The 19,163-nt window shown below is 40.8% G+C and overlaps 1 protein-coding gene and 1 non-coding gene across 2 annotated transcripts in view; both read left to right on the forward strand.

Annotated features, from left to right (window-relative positions):
- The first annotated feature begins 109 nt into the window (after positions 1–109).
- Positions 110–19,163, forward strand: part of Wdhd1 (WD repeat and HMG-box DNA binding protein 1) — a 41,698-nt gene continuing 22,644 nt past the window's right edge. The window contains exons 1-9 of the mRNA XM_038310068.1: positions 110–416; positions 5,325–5,436; positions 7,030–7,181; positions 7,934–8,045; positions 8,210–8,260; positions 9,120–9,215; positions 12,340–12,432; positions 14,075–14,181; positions 14,636–14,777. Of these exons, the coding sequence (XP_038165996.1) occupies positions 340–416; positions 5,325–5,436; positions 7,030–7,181; positions 7,934–8,045; positions 8,210–8,260; positions 9,120–9,215; positions 12,340–12,432; positions 14,075–14,181; positions 14,636–14,777 (942 nt within the window). The 5' untranslated portion in view covers positions 110–339. The remainder of the gene's footprint in view (positions 417–5,324; positions 5,437–7,029; positions 7,182–7,933; positions 8,046–8,209; positions 8,261–9,119; positions 9,216–12,339; positions 12,433–14,074; positions 14,182–14,635; positions 14,778–19,163) is intronic.
- LOC119800545 lies at positions 10,494–10,598 on the forward strand. Its single transcript, XR_005283044.1, has one exon. It is a non-coding gene; the product is annotated as a U6 spliceosomal RNA (small nuclear RNA).

The following is a 19,163-nucleotide window of genomic DNA, read 5'->3' on the forward strand; positions in this document are numbered from 1 at the left end:
GCTTTGTGGCGGCGCGCCGCTGACGCCAGCACCCGGCGACCTCGGTCGGGACCTGCGCTGGGCGGCGGGCCGCGCATGCGCACAAGCGAGCGCGCCCGAGCGCGGGAAGCTGCTCGCTGCAGACTGCTCCTTCCTCAGCTCCGAAGCTGTTGCACCCCGCTGTTGCTTGCTCGCGTTGCCTGAGCCTGCAGAGGAGAAGCTTGTCACCTCCCCGGCGGGTGGTGTGACAGACTCTCCGCCGTGACGTGCCGTTGCTCCTCGGGTGAGGGAAATAGGACTGTGTGGAGCGCACGAAAATACCAGTTCTTACAAAAACGGTTCAGGTAGGCAAAGGGAAAGATGCCGGCCACACAGAAGCCCATGAGGTACGGGCACACGGAAGGACATACCGACGTCTGTTTTGATGATTCTGGAAGGTAAGCGTCTCGGGAAATAAAAAAAGAACTAGCCAGGTGTGAATGTCAGCCGAAGATGACCCATGCGGAGGGAGAGAGGCAGGGATAAACAGAAGCGTCGGTTTCCTGAGACTTGTTTGCTTTCAACTGTCATGGTAGTTCTAGATCTCAGGAAAGTTAAAAATCCTTTCCCCAGAGGAGCGTCTTCTCGTCACCCACGATTTCATTCTGTGTCACGTTCATTTTATTGAGCTCGCTCACTGCATACTGCTTGCCAAATCGCTCATCCCGTCGGCAATGGTAGCCTCTTTTGGCCTTAGTAATGTTATTTCTCTTTGTTCTCTTTCTTTCCCTTTTCTTTTTAACTTGCGGACTTCGAACCGACTTTCTTCTGTTTCGTTCTTAAACTGTTATTTTACTAGGGCGATTCCTTCTCCTTAGGAAAAAAAAAGGTATATTTGTTTTCTTTTGTTTTTTTCGTGTCTGTTGTTGAGCTGCCATGTGGGTGCTGGGAACCGAACCCAGGTCCTCTGAGCAGTCTGCTCATAGTCTTGAGCCATCTCTGCAGCCCCTTTTCTTCCCTTTTATCTTTCTGAATGCCATTCCTGTCAAGTACTGTTAAGTTGTGTGGCTTCCAGTGCCACCCCTCTCTGTTTGTTCGTCCATAAAAAATATTTGTGAGCCTACTTTTCTGGGGCTAGAGATAATGACAACAAGCCACGACCGTTTCTTTTATTGAAGTTAAGGTCTTTTGGGATTAATAGGCATCAGGCACAAATTAATTACAAAATAAATGTATATTTAGAAGTATGCTTAGCACTGCTAAGTGATGAGCATATGGGCGAGAGGTGATGTAGGTTAAAGGGCAGAAAGTGTCTCTTAAGGGAGGGTCTTGAAATGTGACCTGAGGGTTGAGTAGGTATTAAGCAATAATAAAGATAGGCCAGGGATATAGCTTCGTGGTAATACAGTCTCCAGCCACATGAAAAAGAAAGAAACAAGAAATCTAAGAGTTGGGGGCATGGCAGTAGAGTGGTGATGTTGGCATTCTGAGTATACTGAAAAGGCCAGTGGACCCAGGCGCCCTGCTTGCTTAAAAATTACAAGTTACCTGTGCTATGACGTAAAGTAATGTGGAGATTCATGAGCTGGATATGCGAAGGTAGACAGGGTGTCTATGCAAGGCCTTCTGCTTTTAATCTTGTTTGGAGGGGATGGGGAGATGACAAACCAGAATTCAGAAGGGCTTGTAATACCAGTGATTAGGAGGTGGAGGCAGGGGATTCCCAGAGCAAGCAGGTTAGCTAGATTAGCTGAATTCATGAATTCCGGGTTCAGGAGAGACCCTGCCTCAGTATGTGAGAGCTATAGAAGAAAACATATGCCATTAACCACTGGCCTTCATATGCTTGTGCCCGCACATGCACGCACACACACACACACACACACACACATGCGAACACACATCAACACAGGCTTACAAACAATATACACACACGCTTGCATGTCCACACAGAAGAACCTTGTTTTTGTCCTCACAGTGGGAAGGTACTATGTTTGAAACAGTGCGGCTCTTCGTAGAGAAGATGAATGGAGGATGAATCAGTAGGAGGCGCTTTGATTGGCTGACTAGTGGAAGTGAGCACTAGGGTGGAGGTCGGCCTGGAGGAAACAGGTCATCAGTAGGATGAGTCAGTGGTTGAGGACAGAAAGATGTCTGATCACGTCTGCATATCTGGATGTTACAGTTGAGGGACTTATGCTGTCATTTGTAGGCACTGGAAATACTTGACACTTGAAGAAGAGCATGGTTTAGAGGGGGCAGGGAGTAAAGATTATGAATTATCTTTTGGACAAGATTAGAACAGGATTTCTTTCAGATGTTCAACTAGAAATGTAAAGAGAATATTTGGAAATCAGAAAAATGAGCTAGGGATAGAAATAGATGTGTCTTTGCTTGATGTCTGTCAGTGTTGAGGATTGAAGTCTTGACTGGGAACATGAATGGATTTGTCAGCCTATGTACAGATAATATCTAATTTAGATGAAGATACCTAGAGAGGAATGAATGTCATGAGAAGAGGGGTTCAAGGGCTAGGCCCCAAAACTAGATATTGTTGTAGAAGAGGGACATCCCCGCCAAGGAGAAGAAGTAACTATAATCAAAGTGTTCTTGGTGAACCAAACTGAAAAAGAATAGTAGACTAGACCACATGGAGGAAACTGATGATCTTGTGTAAGTTTTGTGGGCTAGAAAGAGTTGAAAGCTGTGTTGGATTGGAGTCAGAACGGAAGGGGAGGAGTTGGAGTTAGTGAGAATGACATTCTCGAAGAGTTGGATGGCATGTGGGGTCACCTTACTTTTAAGGTGAGAGATTACAACATATATGTGTATGGAGATTCTCTCTACTAAATATAGAGAATGAGGGATTCATGAGTACTGGATATCCTGAGTAGGTGAGAGATGGGGACATGGTCAGATTCACAAATGAGGTGCAGGTAGGATGGTGAGTAAATGCACTCAACAATAGATTCTTTTGCTCTCTGAATAAAGCTGGAAGCAGTTGTTTGAAAGAAGAGGAGTTGGCGTGAGTCTAGGGAGAGGAAGAGTTGGATGGACTAGGGAAACATAGCTGGATTGAGGGCAGCACTAACACTTCTCTGGATTTAAAGTGAGAACAGACCATCTGGATGTGCATTCTTCAACTGCTCCAACCGTGCAAACTTGAAAATAGACGGGTTAACCAAACCTGGGAGTGTCGTCATGGGTACCAGAGTGATGGAGGGCCAGAAGGTCAACGAGAAGAAGACATATTAGTGTCAGACTGTGGGATCTAAGATAGATTAGAAGGGATTTGAGAATTTAAGGGAGTGAGAAAGAGAAGGTCGTCTCAATACACTGGGTTCTGGGCTGGGGGTGATGGTGCATGCTTTTGATCCAGCACTGGGGCAAAGTCGGGCAGATTATCTGTGAGCATGAGGCCAACTTGGTCTACATAGTAAGTTCCAGGTCAACCAGAGTTACATGATAAGATTCTGTCTCAAAATAAATAGATAAACAAGCAAATAAGTAATTCTGTTTTTCAGTACACTACAAATTGTATGAGGGGCTAAAGTGGTGTCTCAGTGGTTAGTAGCACCTCGTGCTCTTCCAGAGGACTCGGATCTATTTCCCAGCACCCTCATGGCAGCTGACAGCCATCTGCAGCTCTGGGATTTGATGCCCTTTTCTGGTCTTTGGACACCAGGCAGGCATATGGTGCACAGACCACATGCAGACAAAAGACTCATGCACATCATATAAAATATTTTTTTAGTTGTTTGAGCTGGAGTGCTAAGGGAATAAGGTAAAATGTTAAGTGATTAGGGCAGTGAAAGTTGAAATTCTGAATCAGTTTCAATATTGGAGAGGTAAAGACCGTCTAAGCTTGTGACTGGAAGTGTGAGGTAGATGGCAGGGTCATGAGTGTGTCAGGAAGAAGTTTCATCATATTGAATTGAAAAACACAAACTATGGCCGGGCGGCGGTGGTGCGCACCTTTAATCCCAGCACTCAGGAGGCAGAGGCAGGCAGATCTCTGTGAGTTCGAGACCAGCCTGGTCTACAAGAGCTAGTTCCAGGACAGGCTCCAAAGCTACCCCTGTCTCGAAAAACCAAAAAAAAACAAAAACAAAAAAACCACAAACTATAGTAGGCATGACATGGACTTCTGAAAGGCTTTGCTGTACCACAAATGGGTTCCCCTTTGTGGAATAAACCTTGAATCCAAACAGCACTTGGTTATCCCCATAACTGCATGCCACATATGTCCACACAAGTCATATAGCACAGGCTGGTCTCAGATTTAATATGTAGCCGAGACCGACTCTGCCTCCCAAACACTGAGATTATAGTCAGTGCTATTACCCCAGCTAAACACTTTCTTATGAACCCCTTCTGATTTTTCTGTTTAGGAATTAATCATTCTTTTCTCCTAGACATTCATCTTATTCATCTCTTTCCTTCCTCCCCTCTCTCCCTCCCTTCCTCTTTTTTAAAATTTATATATATATGTGTGTATATATATTTTTTTTAAGATTTATTTATTTATGATGTATACAGAGTTCTGCCTGCATGTATGCCTGCAGGCCAGAAGAGGGCACCAGATCGCATTATGGAAGGTTGTGAGCCACCATGTTGTTGCTGGGAATTGAATTCTGGACCTTTGGAAGAGCAGGCAGTGCTCTTAACCTCTGAGCCATCTCTCCAGCCCCCATAATTTATATATAATTTTTTTGCCATTTGCCCTATACTGTTTTTATTTAATTTGCTGGGTTTTGTTTGTTTGTTTGTTTTTTGAGACAGGGTTTCTCTCTGTAGTTTTAGCTGTCCTGGAACTCGCTTTGTGGACCAGGCTGGCCTTGAACTCACGGAAATCCACCTGCCTCTGCTGAGAATAAAGGCATGCATCACCACTGCCTGGCTAACTTGCAGTTTTATATGTATCCAGATAGGACATTAAAAAAAATGAACAAAAGCACTTGGGAGATGAGAAGTTTGAAAAACAAGCTATAACAGATGCATCTAGTTATTTATTTTAATAATTATTTTGGGGTAGTTGAGCTCATATATTCAAAAAGCATTTGCTATAGTTTGTGTGTGTCATATGTTGCTTGGTACTGGGGATATATATGATGGATCAATGTGGAAATAGTCTCTTCATTATTACAAGGAATAATTTTATGCCAGGGAAGAACTGTAGAGAACATTAAACTTACCTTCATTTTATAGAATGAGAAGTTAGCAGTCTGTTAATTGATGTTTATCTGAAAAAAAATGAGAAAAATATTCACTAATGTCTTGATTTTGTTTCAGAATATATAAAAGTAGCATTCCATAAAGAGTATTCCTGACACTGGGTGACATTTTCATGTTGTTTTCCTTTACAGTTTTATTGTGACTTGTGGAAGTGACGGTGATGTGAGGATGTGGGAAGATTTGGACGATGATGACCCCAAGTCTATTAATGTTGGAGAAAAGGCATTTTCATGTGCCTTGAAGGTACTTGATTCACTTGATGTGAAGTAATGCTGACATGTGACTTTTATGTTTGGGTGAAAGATTATATAAAAATATTAATTTGCCATATCTTTGGGGGAAGCAGTTTTTTATTTTTTAAAAAAGATTTATTTTTAAATTATGTGTGTGTTTGCACTTGCACATCGAATCTCGCAGAGGGCACCAGGTCCCTTGGGGCTAAAGTTACAGGTGGTTGTAAGCCGCCTTGCTTGCTGGGAACCCTGGAACATTCAGCTTCTCTGGAAGAGCAGTAACTGCTCTTAGCTGCTAAGTCCAAGAGTGAAAATGTGTCTTAAAGAAGTTGTGAATATATTGCATGCATCTTTCTTTACCCCCCAACTCCCCATTTCTATGGTTTGTTTCTTGAGAGAAGGTCTTCTTCAGCTAAGACTGGCCTCAGACTCACTTAGCCAAGGGGTAACCTTGAACTCCTGTTCTTCGGAACCTGAATTGTTTGCATCTATCAAGTGGTGGGATCATAGGGCTGTAGCACCATGCTGGGGATCAAAGCCAGGGCTTTGTGCACGGCCAGGAGAGCATCCTACTAACTGAAATGTACAGCCCAGGACCACTGGAATAGCAAAAGTTGGAAGTAATTGAGGGAATTCTCAGAGAATTTGTTTTATAATTTGATAGAGCCACAAAATAGATATGCAACTATTAAAACAGGGTAGCTTTTGTATACCTGCATCAGAAAAGATGTTTGTAGTAAGTGAAAAATAGGAAAAGTTGTAGAAATATCTGTGTAGTGTGATGCTTCTTAAGGGTTTTAAATATACAAATGTATTTCATGGGTTTAGGAAAAAGTTAAAATGGCATAACCTGAATATTAATAGAGATTACTTTTACGAGTAGAAAACTTTTTGCCCATGTCTTTTTTATCTCCAGTAATAATCACGCATTGTGTTATTAAAAGTGTATAAGGAAGGAAAACAAAATGAGGAGTATGTATTAGTTTTCTAGCCCTTGTGTAACATTGTACCACAAACTCGGTGGCTTAAAACCTAGAACACTGTTGCTTCACAATCCAGGAGGCAGGAGCCTGAGATTTAACGTGGCAGCACAGTTGACTCTTGCAGGTCTCGAAGAGAAAGAAGTAGTTCCTTATCTGCCTCCCAGCTGTCATTGTCTGACTCCACCCATGTTTCTGTGTCCCTCCGTCTCAGCTGTGGTTCTGTGAGGCTTTATCCTGTCCCAAAGGCCATGGGGCTGCTGCAGTGGCTTTGTCTTTTGATGTCCTCTTCTGCACTGAAACTGTTTTCTCTGATAACCTCATTTGAGTCTCCTCATGTTTATGATACATGTCATCCTTTAAAATATAACTTTTTCTTACCATATTAAAAAAATACAGGCTAAAGATTGGCTGGTGAAGATAGAATTAAGTTTTCTAAAGCTAGGAGATTTTTTTTTTTTACTAGTGTTTACTTTAAGCAAATAGTATGCTGATAAGTTCTCTCTCGGCATGAACTACATTTATAAGGCTTTGTGGTTTTTACAGAGTTTTTCATTATGAAGATACTGTTAACTGATTTGGATTTCTTATGCCAGCATGGCTAACTTTTATTTTTCTTTAAGAATGGAAAGTTGGTCACTGCAGTTTCTAACAATACTGTCCAAGTCTACACATTCCCTGAAGGAGTTCCGGATGGCATATTAACACGGTTCACGACAAATGCAAACCACGTGGTCTTCAATAGAAACGGCACCAAAATTGCTGCTGGGTCCAGGTAAGTTCAGCTCCCACACAGGGTTCCTAAGGGTGAGAGTTATAGGATACTGTCCACCTTTATTGTTGTTGCCAAGTCTTTAATAAAGCATTTTGAGGACAAACTTGTGATTTAAAAAAAAAAAACAAAAACAAAAAACAAATATATTGCCTTTAGTACTGAAAAAGATCAGAGGAAGGTGATAACTGGTTAGAAATTTAAAAAATTATTTTAGGTAGAACCAAAATCCAGATTTCTGCAGAGTCAGTCTCCCCCTCCCTCCCTCCCCCCCGTCGTTGTTCATTTGTTGAGACAGGGTTTCTCTGTGTAGTCCTGGCAATCCAATTCCCTCTGTAGACCAGGCTGGCCTCTACTGGGTTTAAAGGTGTGCACCACCATACCATACCTGGTTTCTGAAGAATCTTTTAATTCTCCTTATAGGGGAAAAAAAAAAAACCAACTTGTTGGATTGCTGAGATGGGATGTGGTAGAACTTTCTAAAATGGTTGCAACTGTTAATTAGATTAGCAATAATACCTTAGAAGTATCTAGAGAAGCCACGTAGGCAGTGCTTTTATTTTAACAAGGTAAGAAGTTTTGACTATTTTCAGCATCTTTATTGAATGAAATGAAAGGTCAAGTTACTGAATGTGGGTGACACTCTGTTGTTAGAACAGTGTTACAGCATTCGCTCTTGTTCTGAAATGCTCGAGCCACGCCGTACAAGAGACTTTTGTATTGTCATTTACTCATGTGATTCCTCTTAACTGTAGTGATTTTCTGATCAAAGTTGTGGACGTGATGGATAACAGCCAGCAGCAAGCATTTAGAGGACACGATGCCCCTGTTTTAAGTTTGTCTTTTGATCCTAAGGATATCTTTCTGGTAAGCCTTTCATTCCCTTTTCATTTTCTTCAGTGTGTTTAGAGCTATGGGAGAATTGGTAGAAATATTTACCCTACTGGTCAAAGACTTGTTTTAAATCATTTGAACCAGTTTTTATGTGGTATGACTGTAATTACAGAGAAATACATGGTTTATTTCTGCAGGCATCATCTAGTTGTGATGGAACTGTCAGAGTGTGGAATGTTTCTGATCAGGTAAATTAGAAAATTTACATTTGAAGCATTTTGCCCATTTCCATGATATTTTTGGTGTTATAGTATCTTATTGATCCAAGTAATTATTTATCTTTGTAATCTATTCCCTTTGAGTAACATTAAACATTGCTTTCATTGTTCCAGGATAATTTTATATATGCATAAATATGTTGAACAGTAATTTCTTCTACACTAACTCATAGTAAAAGGGGCAATTAGGTCATTATATATTTAGAGGATAGCTACTCTGCCTGGGGCCTTGTATTAGATGTTGCTGATAGAGAAGTAAATAAGACAGAAGCCACACTTGACTTGGAGAGTTACATAGAACTTAAACTTCTGCTAACCACGCCTGGTACACATTTTTAAAAACACTCTCTGGTTGGGCAGAGGGAACAGTGGGGTCTCCTTGAGGCAGTCAGTGGGTTTGTGATCATACAGATACTGTGGCTGATAAGGGAAATATCCTTCACAGGTAGGCCTCAGTAGCCACAGTTCCTGCCTGAAGTCTTGAAGGAAGTAGTTCTGACTTTGATAACTTTGATGCCTTATTATTTTATGGCAGATCTTTCAAGATTTATTTATTTTTGCTGACATGTTTAATTTATTGAAGGCCTTTTCTGGGCTTTTTGATTTGTGAGAGTCATGTTTGTTTAATGTGCACAGAGAGTGATCCTGTGTAAAGTTTGTACTCTTCGTGTATCTGAAGGACTTAAAGCAGAATAGGTAATTAGTTGTGACAGTTAAAATGTATTAAGTTGCATTTTCCCAAGACATAACAAATGGAAGAAACCACCTGTTAAGTCTGTTTTACCTCACTTTTGATAAAGAGGAGTAAATTTTCTTTTTTAAAAAACAGACATGTGCTGTTAGTTGGCCAGTCCTACAAAAGTGCAACGATGTTGTGAATGCCAAGTCTATCTGCAGACTCGCGTGGCAGCCCGGAGCCGGGAAGGTAAGCAACACTTTCAGTCCTTGTTAATTTTTAATGTGAGAAGTTTGGGTTTTGGTTTTTTTTTTTTTGGTTTTTCGAGACAGGGTTTCCCTGTAGTTTCTAGAGCCTGTCCTGGAACTAGCTCTTGTAGACCAGGCTGGCCTCGAACTCAGAGATCCACCTTTTTTTATTATAATTTTATTTGTATTATATATTTTAGAACTCTGAGTCAAATAATTAATACTGAAATGCCTTAAGATATGTTTTAACTTTTAAAAATTTTATTGTGTGTGTGAATGTGATGTTTGGGTGTATGCATGCATGCCATAACATGTTTGTAGAGAGGACAGCGGACAATTTTTAAAAAGAATATGAAAAGTTGGGGTGCGGACTGGCAAGATGGCTCTACGAGCAATAACACTTGCCAAGAGAGTATGAATGCTCCCTTGGACTCTCGTGAAAGTGAAAGGACAGAGCTTTTCAAGTTATATGTTTACATGAATTATTCCTATATTTTCCTATTCATTAACACTTAATGGAACAATTCTGAAACAGGATTATTTGCAGGGTTGAAGAGATATGGAAGTCTTGCCCAGAATAATGACTCAGTGCTGCTTTTAGGTATATTCTGTAGGTATATTTATTCCTGTGCACTACAGTATATGTATAACAAAAGTTATACCGTCCTATGAGATTGCAAATGTCTTAGGGATTTATTTATAGGCAACTGGCTAGATAAATATTGGCAGTCCTGAAAGGTAGATTCCCTCTAACGATTAGAAGACTATCTTTCATGTTCTTATGAAATAGACTTTAAGATGTATTAAGTACAAACTATCAAACTACAAAGTAGTAGCTATAGCTAGACTGTTAATGCTTATTAATAAAGACATCACTATACGTGAATACTTAAATATACATATTCACACACATGCATATATATTTGTGCATTCTTTGTTTTATTTTGGGAAGGGGCTCACGATCGAGCTTGCTGTGTAGCTAGGGAAGACCTTAAACTCATGCTTCTGCCTCTGAGTATTAGGATTACAGGCTCACATGCAGCCGGCCCATGAATTTTTATAGTCTGCTTATATTTGCCACGATGAGTAGAACTGGTTCTGATTTGGAGAGACTTTCAGGACAGACCCCTCCTTTTGAATCTTGAAGATATTTTTCCTTTGACACAGGGCTATGTAGTCCAGAAGTCAGAAGTCTCCTGCCTCTTTCTGAATGCTGAGGTTACAGGCATGTATAACCACACTTAGCCTCCATGAATTGAGTGAACACTTAAGAGTGTAAATTCACTTTGGTAGTATATTTACTAAAGTTGGGATGATACAGAGAATTTTAGGATGGTCCCTATCCAAGGATGACATGCAAACTCATGAAGCATTCTATGTATTTTTTTAAAAAATAATTCCATGATGATATCTTATATGCTACTTAAAAGTAAAATATGTTATTAGATTTTTAATTAATTAGTTTCTTTGTTTGCATGTTTTACTTGCATGCCTGGTGCTTGAGTGGACCAGAAAAGGGCATTGGATCTTCTTGGGCTAGAGTTACAGACTGCTGTGAGCTTCTGGGAATCAAACCCAGGCTCAGCAAGAGCAACCCCACTTTCATATATATATATATATATATATATTTTAACTTTTTTTCAAGACAGGTTTTCTCTGCATAGCCTTAGTGGTCCCAGAATTCACTCTGTAAACAGGCTGTCCTCGAAATAACAGAGATCCTCCTGTCCCCGGCTCCCAAGTGCTGGGATTAAGGGCATGCACCACCACTGCCCAGTTCATTCTCACTCTATTAACCTTTTTGAAAATATGGAAAAAAATGCTTGTGGTCTTTTTTTTTTTTTTCCTTGGAGGGGGTGTTGAGACAAGATTTCTCTGTGTAGCTTTGGAGCCTGTCCTGGAACTCACTCTGTGGACCAGGCTGGCCTTAAACTCACAGAGATCCGCCTGCTGCTGCTTCCCGAGTGCTGGGAGTAAAGGTGTGTGCCACCGCCCAGTACACTCTTGGTTTTTTCAGTGTTTTGATAGTGCTATTTTTTGTGGTTGCTTTTCTTCCTAAGTCCTGGCTGGACCTTGTGTAGTTAAAGCACATTTTTCCACTCAGCTATCTCCCAGACCTTCCATGGTTTTATTTTTTTCTACTTACCTGTTTCTTGGAAGAACATACCAAACAAGAAGTTGATTTCATTTTCTTCTCAAGACATTAAAAGTTTTACAGAGCCAGTGAGATGCTCAACAGGTAAAGGTTCTTGCTGCCAGGTTTGACTACCTGAATTTGATCCTCCCTCACCTGGGAGGAGCAGACCACCTGCTGCACATGCACACACAATAAATTCATACATGTCAGTGTAAGTTTAAAGATTAAAACATCGAGGACTCTGACTTTATTTCCTAGCAACAAATGAGATGGACTTTTAGATATTAGAAGGGTAGATTCTAAGGAGGGGGAGATGGCTCAGCAATTTAGAACACTACCTGCTCTCTTGGAGGACCCAGCTTCAATTCCCGGCAATTACAAAGTGGTTAACAGGCATCTGTAACTCCAGTTCCAGGGCATCCGACCCTCACCTCTGGACTCCATGGGCATCAGGCATGCGAGTGGCACAGACATGCAAATAGATAAAACACACATACAATAAAATTAAATAAATCTTAAAAAAATACAAGAAAGTTAGTCTTTAGAAATAGACTAGCTTTTTTTTTCTGTGGTGGCACACATCTTTAATTCCAATATTCAGGAGGCAGAGGCCAGTGGGATGTCTTTATGCTGACGAGTATGAACCACAGAACCTAACTAGGTGGAAGAAGAGACAGACTCCTACAGGTTGTCCCCTGGCCTCTCTGTGCGCTGAGGTGTGCTTGCTCTCTCTCACTCATACAAGATTGGTATTTATTATATGCAGTAGCTACTATACTATTGCTTTGTTTTTCATTGAAAGTAATAGATGGATGGTCACTCGTTTTTATTTTTTCTTATCAAAATTTCAAATCATGTGATTTATTGAGTTTTATTAATAGGAATTTGAAATTCAAATTTGCTCTTATGTCTTGTGAGTTTACCTAGATTATCTTTGCAATTAGCTCTGCAAATTGAATTTATGTAACTTTGTTTGTCTTTCTCATAGTTATTAGCAGTTCCTGTGGAAAAATCTGTTAAGCTGTACAAAAGAGAAACTTGGAGTAATCCATTTGATCTTTCAGATAGTTCTATCTCTCAGGTGGGTTTGTAAGTGACTATGTAGTGGAACAGTAACTTTAGCAAGAATTAAACGCTTTGCTAAAACAGTTGTCAGAGGAAGCATGTGGGCTGGAGAGATGACTCGGCTTAAGATCACTGGCTGCTTTCAGAGAACCCAGGCTTGATTCCAGCACCTACATAGCAGCTCACAACCATAAGAAACTGTAGTTTCAGAGTATCTGATGCCCTCTTGTGGTACACAAGCAAACATTCAGGCAAAATCCCCATACACATAAAAATAAATGGGTATATAAATAAAAGAAATTTATAGAAAGTAAAGTTACCCTTAGCTTGATTTTAGAGTAAATTATTCTTGAATTTTTATTGTAAGTTTCAATAAGACTTGTGAATCTAGTCTCTAGAACTTTAGTGATGAGAGATTGTTAGGGTGTTTTTTTTTTTTTAGATTTATTTATTTTTAGGCAGGACCTGTCTTAGTTAGGGTTTCTGTTGCTGTGAAGAGACCATGGCCACAGCCTCTCTTATAAAGGAAAACACGTAACTGGGGTGGCCCACATTTTCAGTTCAGTCCATTATCGTCCTGGTGTGGCATGGTGGCGTTCAGGAGACGTGGTGCTGGAGAGGGAGCTGACAGTCCTACACCTTGACCTGCAGGAAGTGGTCTGTCTTACTGGGCTTGGCTTGAGTATATTTGAGACCGCAAAGCCCACCTCCAGTGACACACTTCCTCCAACAAGACCAAACCAAATAGTGCCACTCACTTTGGGGGCTGTTTCTTTAAAACTGCCACAGGGTCTCACCACATAGCCCTTTCTGGCCTTGAGTTCTCTATGCAGACCAGGCTGGCATTTAGTTTATAGAAATCTACCCGCCTCGCCAGGCAGTGGTGGCACACGCCTTTAATTCCAGCACTCAAGAGACAGAGGCAGGCGGATCTCTTTGAGTTCGAGGCCAGCTTGGTCTATAAGAACTAGTCCAGGACAGGTTCCAAAGCTACAGAGAAACCCTGTCTCAAAACAAAACAAAAAAACAAAAGAAAAAGAAAAGAAATCCACCTGCCTCAGTCTCACTGGGATTAGAAATGTACGCCACCACGCCTGGCTAAATTTATTCTTCTTTAAGTGTATGTTTTTTTTGTTTTGTTTTGTTTTGGTTTTGCCTATGTATAAGTGGGCTGTGTATTTGCCTGGTGCCTGAGGAGTCCAGAAGAGGGCTGTGAACCCCGGCACTGGAGTTCTGCATGGTTGTAAGCTGCCATCTGGGTACTGAGAACCAAACCCGGTCCTCTTCTAAAGCAGCCAGTGCTCCTAACCACTGAACCACCTCTCCAACACCTTGTTATTTTTTTAATTCTGTCTCTGTCTTTCATTTCCTCATTTCAAATTTTAGGTCCAAAATTACTGATGTATATTCATTTACTATTTATACTTAAGTATGTATAGAGTTATATTTCATTGTTAAGAATTAGGCAGGTACTAATTCTTGGCTAGCAAAACAACATATGCTAATAGTTGAAGTTTATTTAAAAGGTTAAAAATAAGTATTCTTTATTGCCATTTAAAATATAATTAGAATAATATAGACTAGAGATTTAAAGTTATTTGGGGGTAATAAAGTGGGTAGTTTCTAAATATACATTATTATTAACTGTTTCTTTGTAGACACTCAATATAGTTACCTGGTCTCCCTGTGGGCAGTATTTGGCTGCAGGTACTATTAATGGCTTAATTGTAGTTTGGAATGTGGAAACCAAAGACTGCATGGAAAGGTACAATTTTTTGTTTTTGTTTTATTAGAGAATATTTGCCCATTTTGACTGTTAATCAAAATGAAAATAGCTCTTAGATGATGAAAACCATTTAGTTTTTTAAATATTTATTTACTTACTCATTGTTTGCGTGTATGTGCACACTGAGAAGAGCATGCATGTTGCAGTGTACTGAAGGCTCAGAAGACATTGCATGAGTCAGTTCTCATATCATGAGGGTTCTGGAGGTCAAACTCAGGCTTGGTGACAAGAGTCCTTACACACTGAACCATCTCCAGTACTGTGTAATTTTTTTATGTTCAGATTTACTTAGAAAGTAAAGAAATGTAGTTTTGATTTGTTTTTGGATGGTGTTGAAAATTGAATGCTTGCTAGGCAAGGACTCTACTACTGAGTCACATTCTCTAGTCCAGTGACTGTGACTTTTTAAAAGAGCCTACTTTTTCATTTTTAGGGTGAAACATGAGAAAGGTTATGCAGTTTGTGGCCTGGCCTGGCATCCTACTTGTGGTCGAATCTGTTACACTGATGTGGAAGGGAATCTTGGGATCCTGGAGAATGTTTGCAACCTCAATGGCAAGGTGTCGAGCAGTAAGGTAATGTGTATTGTGCTGGAACAGTTTTTCCAAGTGTTTCTGCAGCTGTGTGGATCTAGAAAATACAGTAAACCGCCTTATTTTCTTGTGAAATTACAGTTTTTGTTTCTATCTTAGATGTTCAGTAATCATCTGTAATAAAGCTATTTACATCTGTTCAACCTAAATTTCTCAGATATTTCACAAGGAAGCTTTGTTTGCTCCATTAAATGCTTTTCTAAATGATTTTCTTGTCTTTTTTCTTTTTTATTACTTTGTATTTTTTTTTTATAAAATACTACTTTTGCATTTTGTATGAGAATTGTTAGATAAATGTTTTAGAACTAAGACTTAGGATTTAATAACTGAGCCTGATGGTGGTGGTGCCCACCTTTAATCCCAGCACTCAGGGAGGCAGAGGCAGGCAGATCTCTGTGAGTTTGACGCCAGCCTGGGCTACAGAGTGAGTTCTAGGACAGCCAGAGATACGCAGAGAAACCCTGTCTCGAAAAACAGCAAACAAAATAAGTAAATAAATAAATAATAATAAAAATAAGATTTAATTACCGAGACAGGTCTCAACTGGCTTATCAACCTTTTCTGCCTGAATTAGCTCAGCTCTTCAAGCTCCACCTGGCTTCTTCTCTGCTTGGTCCTCTGAGCTCCCAGCCTGCGTTGAGCTGGCGACCTTGTTTTATATCCCCTGGCTTTTGTTCATTCACCTTCATTGACAAGCGTGCCTTTTTGTATTTCAAGTCTTGGTGTAGACTTCGATTTGTAGGTTGCAAAATAAATGCTCCTCCTCCTGAAAACCCTATTAAAACTATTTTTTTTTTTTTGTTTCTTTCGAGATAGGGTTTCTCTGTAGCTTTGGCTGTCCTGACACTCGCTCTGTAGGCCAAGCTGGCCTTGCGTAAATAAATGAAGAATCACATGGGGCGAAGAGGACAATTGAAGTCATGCTAGAAATAAAGCTTTGCAGACTAAAATGCAGAAAGGTTATTTTAAATTAGGTTTTCAGCAAGTAGGATCTTAATACTGCAGTGGTGGAGAGCCGAGGCACAAGCCAGCTTGCACGACTAGATCCCCAAAGAGTCAGAATTTAGTAGCATTAAGCACTCCCAAAGTGGGGCTGACAACAGTAGATTTGGTTTAGTGAGCAAACAGATCCTCCAGTCTCAGTGTCACTGTGTCCAGAGCAGTAACCCTTCTCCCCACATCCTACTGTCTGTTCTAGCATGGTGGACAGTTGTTCTCTAGAAAGGCAAAATCGAGTAGGAATCATTGGATGAGGGAAGGTTTGGAAATACTGTGCTGAGAATAGGTCACATGGATGTGATGGGGCTTGCGTGTACACTTGTAGGTGTCCCCCAAAGATTATCACCTTGTATTTTTCTTTTCATGTATCATTCCAACAGAAAAGATGTGAGGAGAATATTAACTCTAGGAACAAGTTGTACATGAAAGGAAAAGTGATGCAATAAGCTTGTTAAAAATACAGATAGAAATAGTGCCCGTGACTTTAGGTTGTTGTAAGCACTATGTGAATTATATGTTGTTAAGAGTGGGTAGCACAGCTGGGTGGTGGTGGCGCACGCCTTTAATCCCAGCAGTATGGAGGCAGAGGCAGGCGGATCTCTGTGAGTTCAAGGCCAGCCTGCTCTACAAGAGTTAGTCCCAGGACAGGCTCCAAAGCTACAAAGAAATTCTGTCTTGAAAAACCAAGAGAGAGAGAGAAAGAGAGAGGGGGGGGCATGTGTTGGCTATCATAACTTTTATTTAGCCATAAATAACTCACATGATGTTAGTAGCCTAATACTGTGCATTGATAACATCAAAGTGAGGCTTTCTAGTGAGAGGATGGGGTTGGTGAACAGTATGAATAGGTACATGGAGTAGAGGTGGTTGTGAATAGTCACCACCGTTCATAGAAGGACGTTAATAGGGTACGCTAAACACATGCAGAAAAGTGGAAAACATTGAAAAATAGCATTTGAATATTGCTTACAAGCATGGAAGAAAATACTCAAGAAAAAACCAAAGGCCCAGAGTGGTGGCACACACCTTTTAATTCCAGTGCTTGGAAAGCAGAGGTAGACAGATCTCTGAATTTGATGCCAGCCTGGGATACACAGCGAGACACTGTCTCAACAGAAACAACTAAAATAGGGAGAGATATTCTGCAGAGAAGGAAGTTAATGTCTGTGCAGAAGGTTGTTTCAGATTTACTATACGTCGTGTAAGACTATTTGACCAGTTCGTGCCAACACATACGCAACCTTGATTACAAACAAAAGATAGGCTGGTGAGATGGCTACTGGGTGAAGGCATGAAGCCTGGTGTTCTGAATCTGATCCCAGGAACCCATGTGGTGGAAGGGCAGCACCACCTCCTATAAATTTTCCTCCGGCTTCCACAAGTCCTTCTTGCCCAGCATATATCCAAAATAAATGTATAAATGTTTTTTTAAATCAAGATTCATTTATTATGCTTACAACATTCTGACAGCGTGTATGCCTGCACTCCAATGGAGGGCACCAGATCTCACTGTAGATGGTTGTGAGCTACCATGTGGTTGTTGGGAATTGAACTCAGGATCTCTGAAAGAGCACCCAGTGCTCTTAACCTCTGAGCTATCTCTCCAGCCTGGTTGTTGTTATTTTTAAGTAAATTAAAATAATTTTAGCTAGGTATGGTGGTATGGGGGTGCAAGCCTGTAAGCCAAGCTCTTCAGAGTGTTGATGCAGAAGTGTCACAGTCTTAGAGGGCTGCCTAGGTCACAGCAAATTCAGCCCGGGCAACTCAGTGAATCCTTGTCTCAAGACAGTAAGGAAGAAGTTTTGGTCCAAAGTACTTTTATGAATCTTTAATTCTATTCACAATGGACTGCTCTTTTCAGTTTGGTTTATGAGGCATAGTACTTACTTCTTTCTTAACATTAGTTAATTTTTAGAATTCTTTTCAGCTAAAAAAATTAAACAATATATTTATTCATCAACATAATACAATTTAGAATTGTAGCATACAAGTAGAAACAAAACAAACTTCTCAGTGTTTTCAACTCTGAAATGTTACTCTGAGATTCAGAGACATTAATCATCATTCCTCGATATTCTCAGTAGTTTTCAAAAGTATATTTTGAACATACTTGTAATAATCTTTACATTTTGTGATTTTGTGATTTGATTAGCTAAAATTCTTATTTCAAGAATAAAATACAGTAAGTACTGCTTACTGTAGAGGAATGTGGTTCAGTAGTGGTATTGGGATATCCTGGCTTATTGGGAAGCTAGGACAGCTGGGGGGGGGGGGATGTTGAGCTGTCATAGGACAGCTCTAGAGGTTAGAGCTGCAATAGCACAGCTCAGCCCTGGAGGAAAGGTGTCCTGACTATCGGGAAGACAGGCTTCCTGAAGCTGAGGTGCAGTGGGGGATGGTCTCCCCACAGGATATAGGGATCCTGCTTTTCTGGAAAGCTGCTACAGCTGAGTTCTGCTCTGTTCCCTTACCAGAGTGTCCTAGCAGAGCTGTCTGCTTCTTCTCCCCCTAACTCTTTGCTAGGGGAAGCCCCCTGCAGAAATGTATCAATCTCCTGATCTGGGCTGGCGAAAAGTTGTTACTTCAGTCCCCTAAGGGATGTCCCAGCCAGGTTCTTCTGCTCTGCACCAGCGAATGACATCACCCAAGACTCCTCTGAGAAAGATTTATGTGGGAAGGAGGAATCCAGGAGAGTGGTTGCCTCTCCCACTTTAGGGCAGCTCTCAACTGAAGCCTTGGAGAGGCTTATATAGGGCTTCTTATGGGTGGAGTTTTCCCAGGGAGAAAGGGGATTGGTTAGTTTTTCCTGTTCAGGGATTGGTCAGTTTAGCTGCTCAGGGGCAGAGATGGCTCTGACTTCATGACCAAACTGTGTTTCTTTTACTGGTCCTTTTAGTTTTTTGACTCTAATCTTAGGACCAGGACATATTTCTTCCACTGGCTCTGATTCTAGGGACTAAGTGTGTTTCTTTGACACTAGTTTCAGAGCCAGGGCACATGTCTGGATTCAGGGATAAAGGTGTTTCTCTCCCTGGCCCAGGTCTCAAATACAGGGGGTGTTTCTTTCTCTGACTCAGGGTTCAGAGTCAGGGTACTCAGTGATTGGTTAGTTTCTTCATCCAGTTGTCCCTTTTACCCTACACTTACAAAGAACTGCATTCTACAAGAATATTCAAAGAAAAACACAATTTAAAATTCAAGCCCTCAGCTAGGCAGCTTGGCAGCACACACTGTTAGTCCCAGCACTCAGAGGCAGAGGCGGGTGGATCTTTGTGAGTTCGAGGCCAGCCTGGTCTACAGAATGAGTTCCAGGACAGCCAGGGCTACATAGAGAAACCCTGTCTCAAAAAACAAAAACAAAACAACAAC

This window comes from Arvicola amphibius, chromosome 13 (assembly GCF_903992535.2).
Source record: "Arvicola amphibius chromosome 13, mArvAmp1.2, whole genome shotgun sequence".
Classification (NCBI taxonomy): domain Eukaryota; kingdom Metazoa; phylum Chordata; class Mammalia; order Rodentia; family Cricetidae; genus Arvicola; species Arvicola amphibius.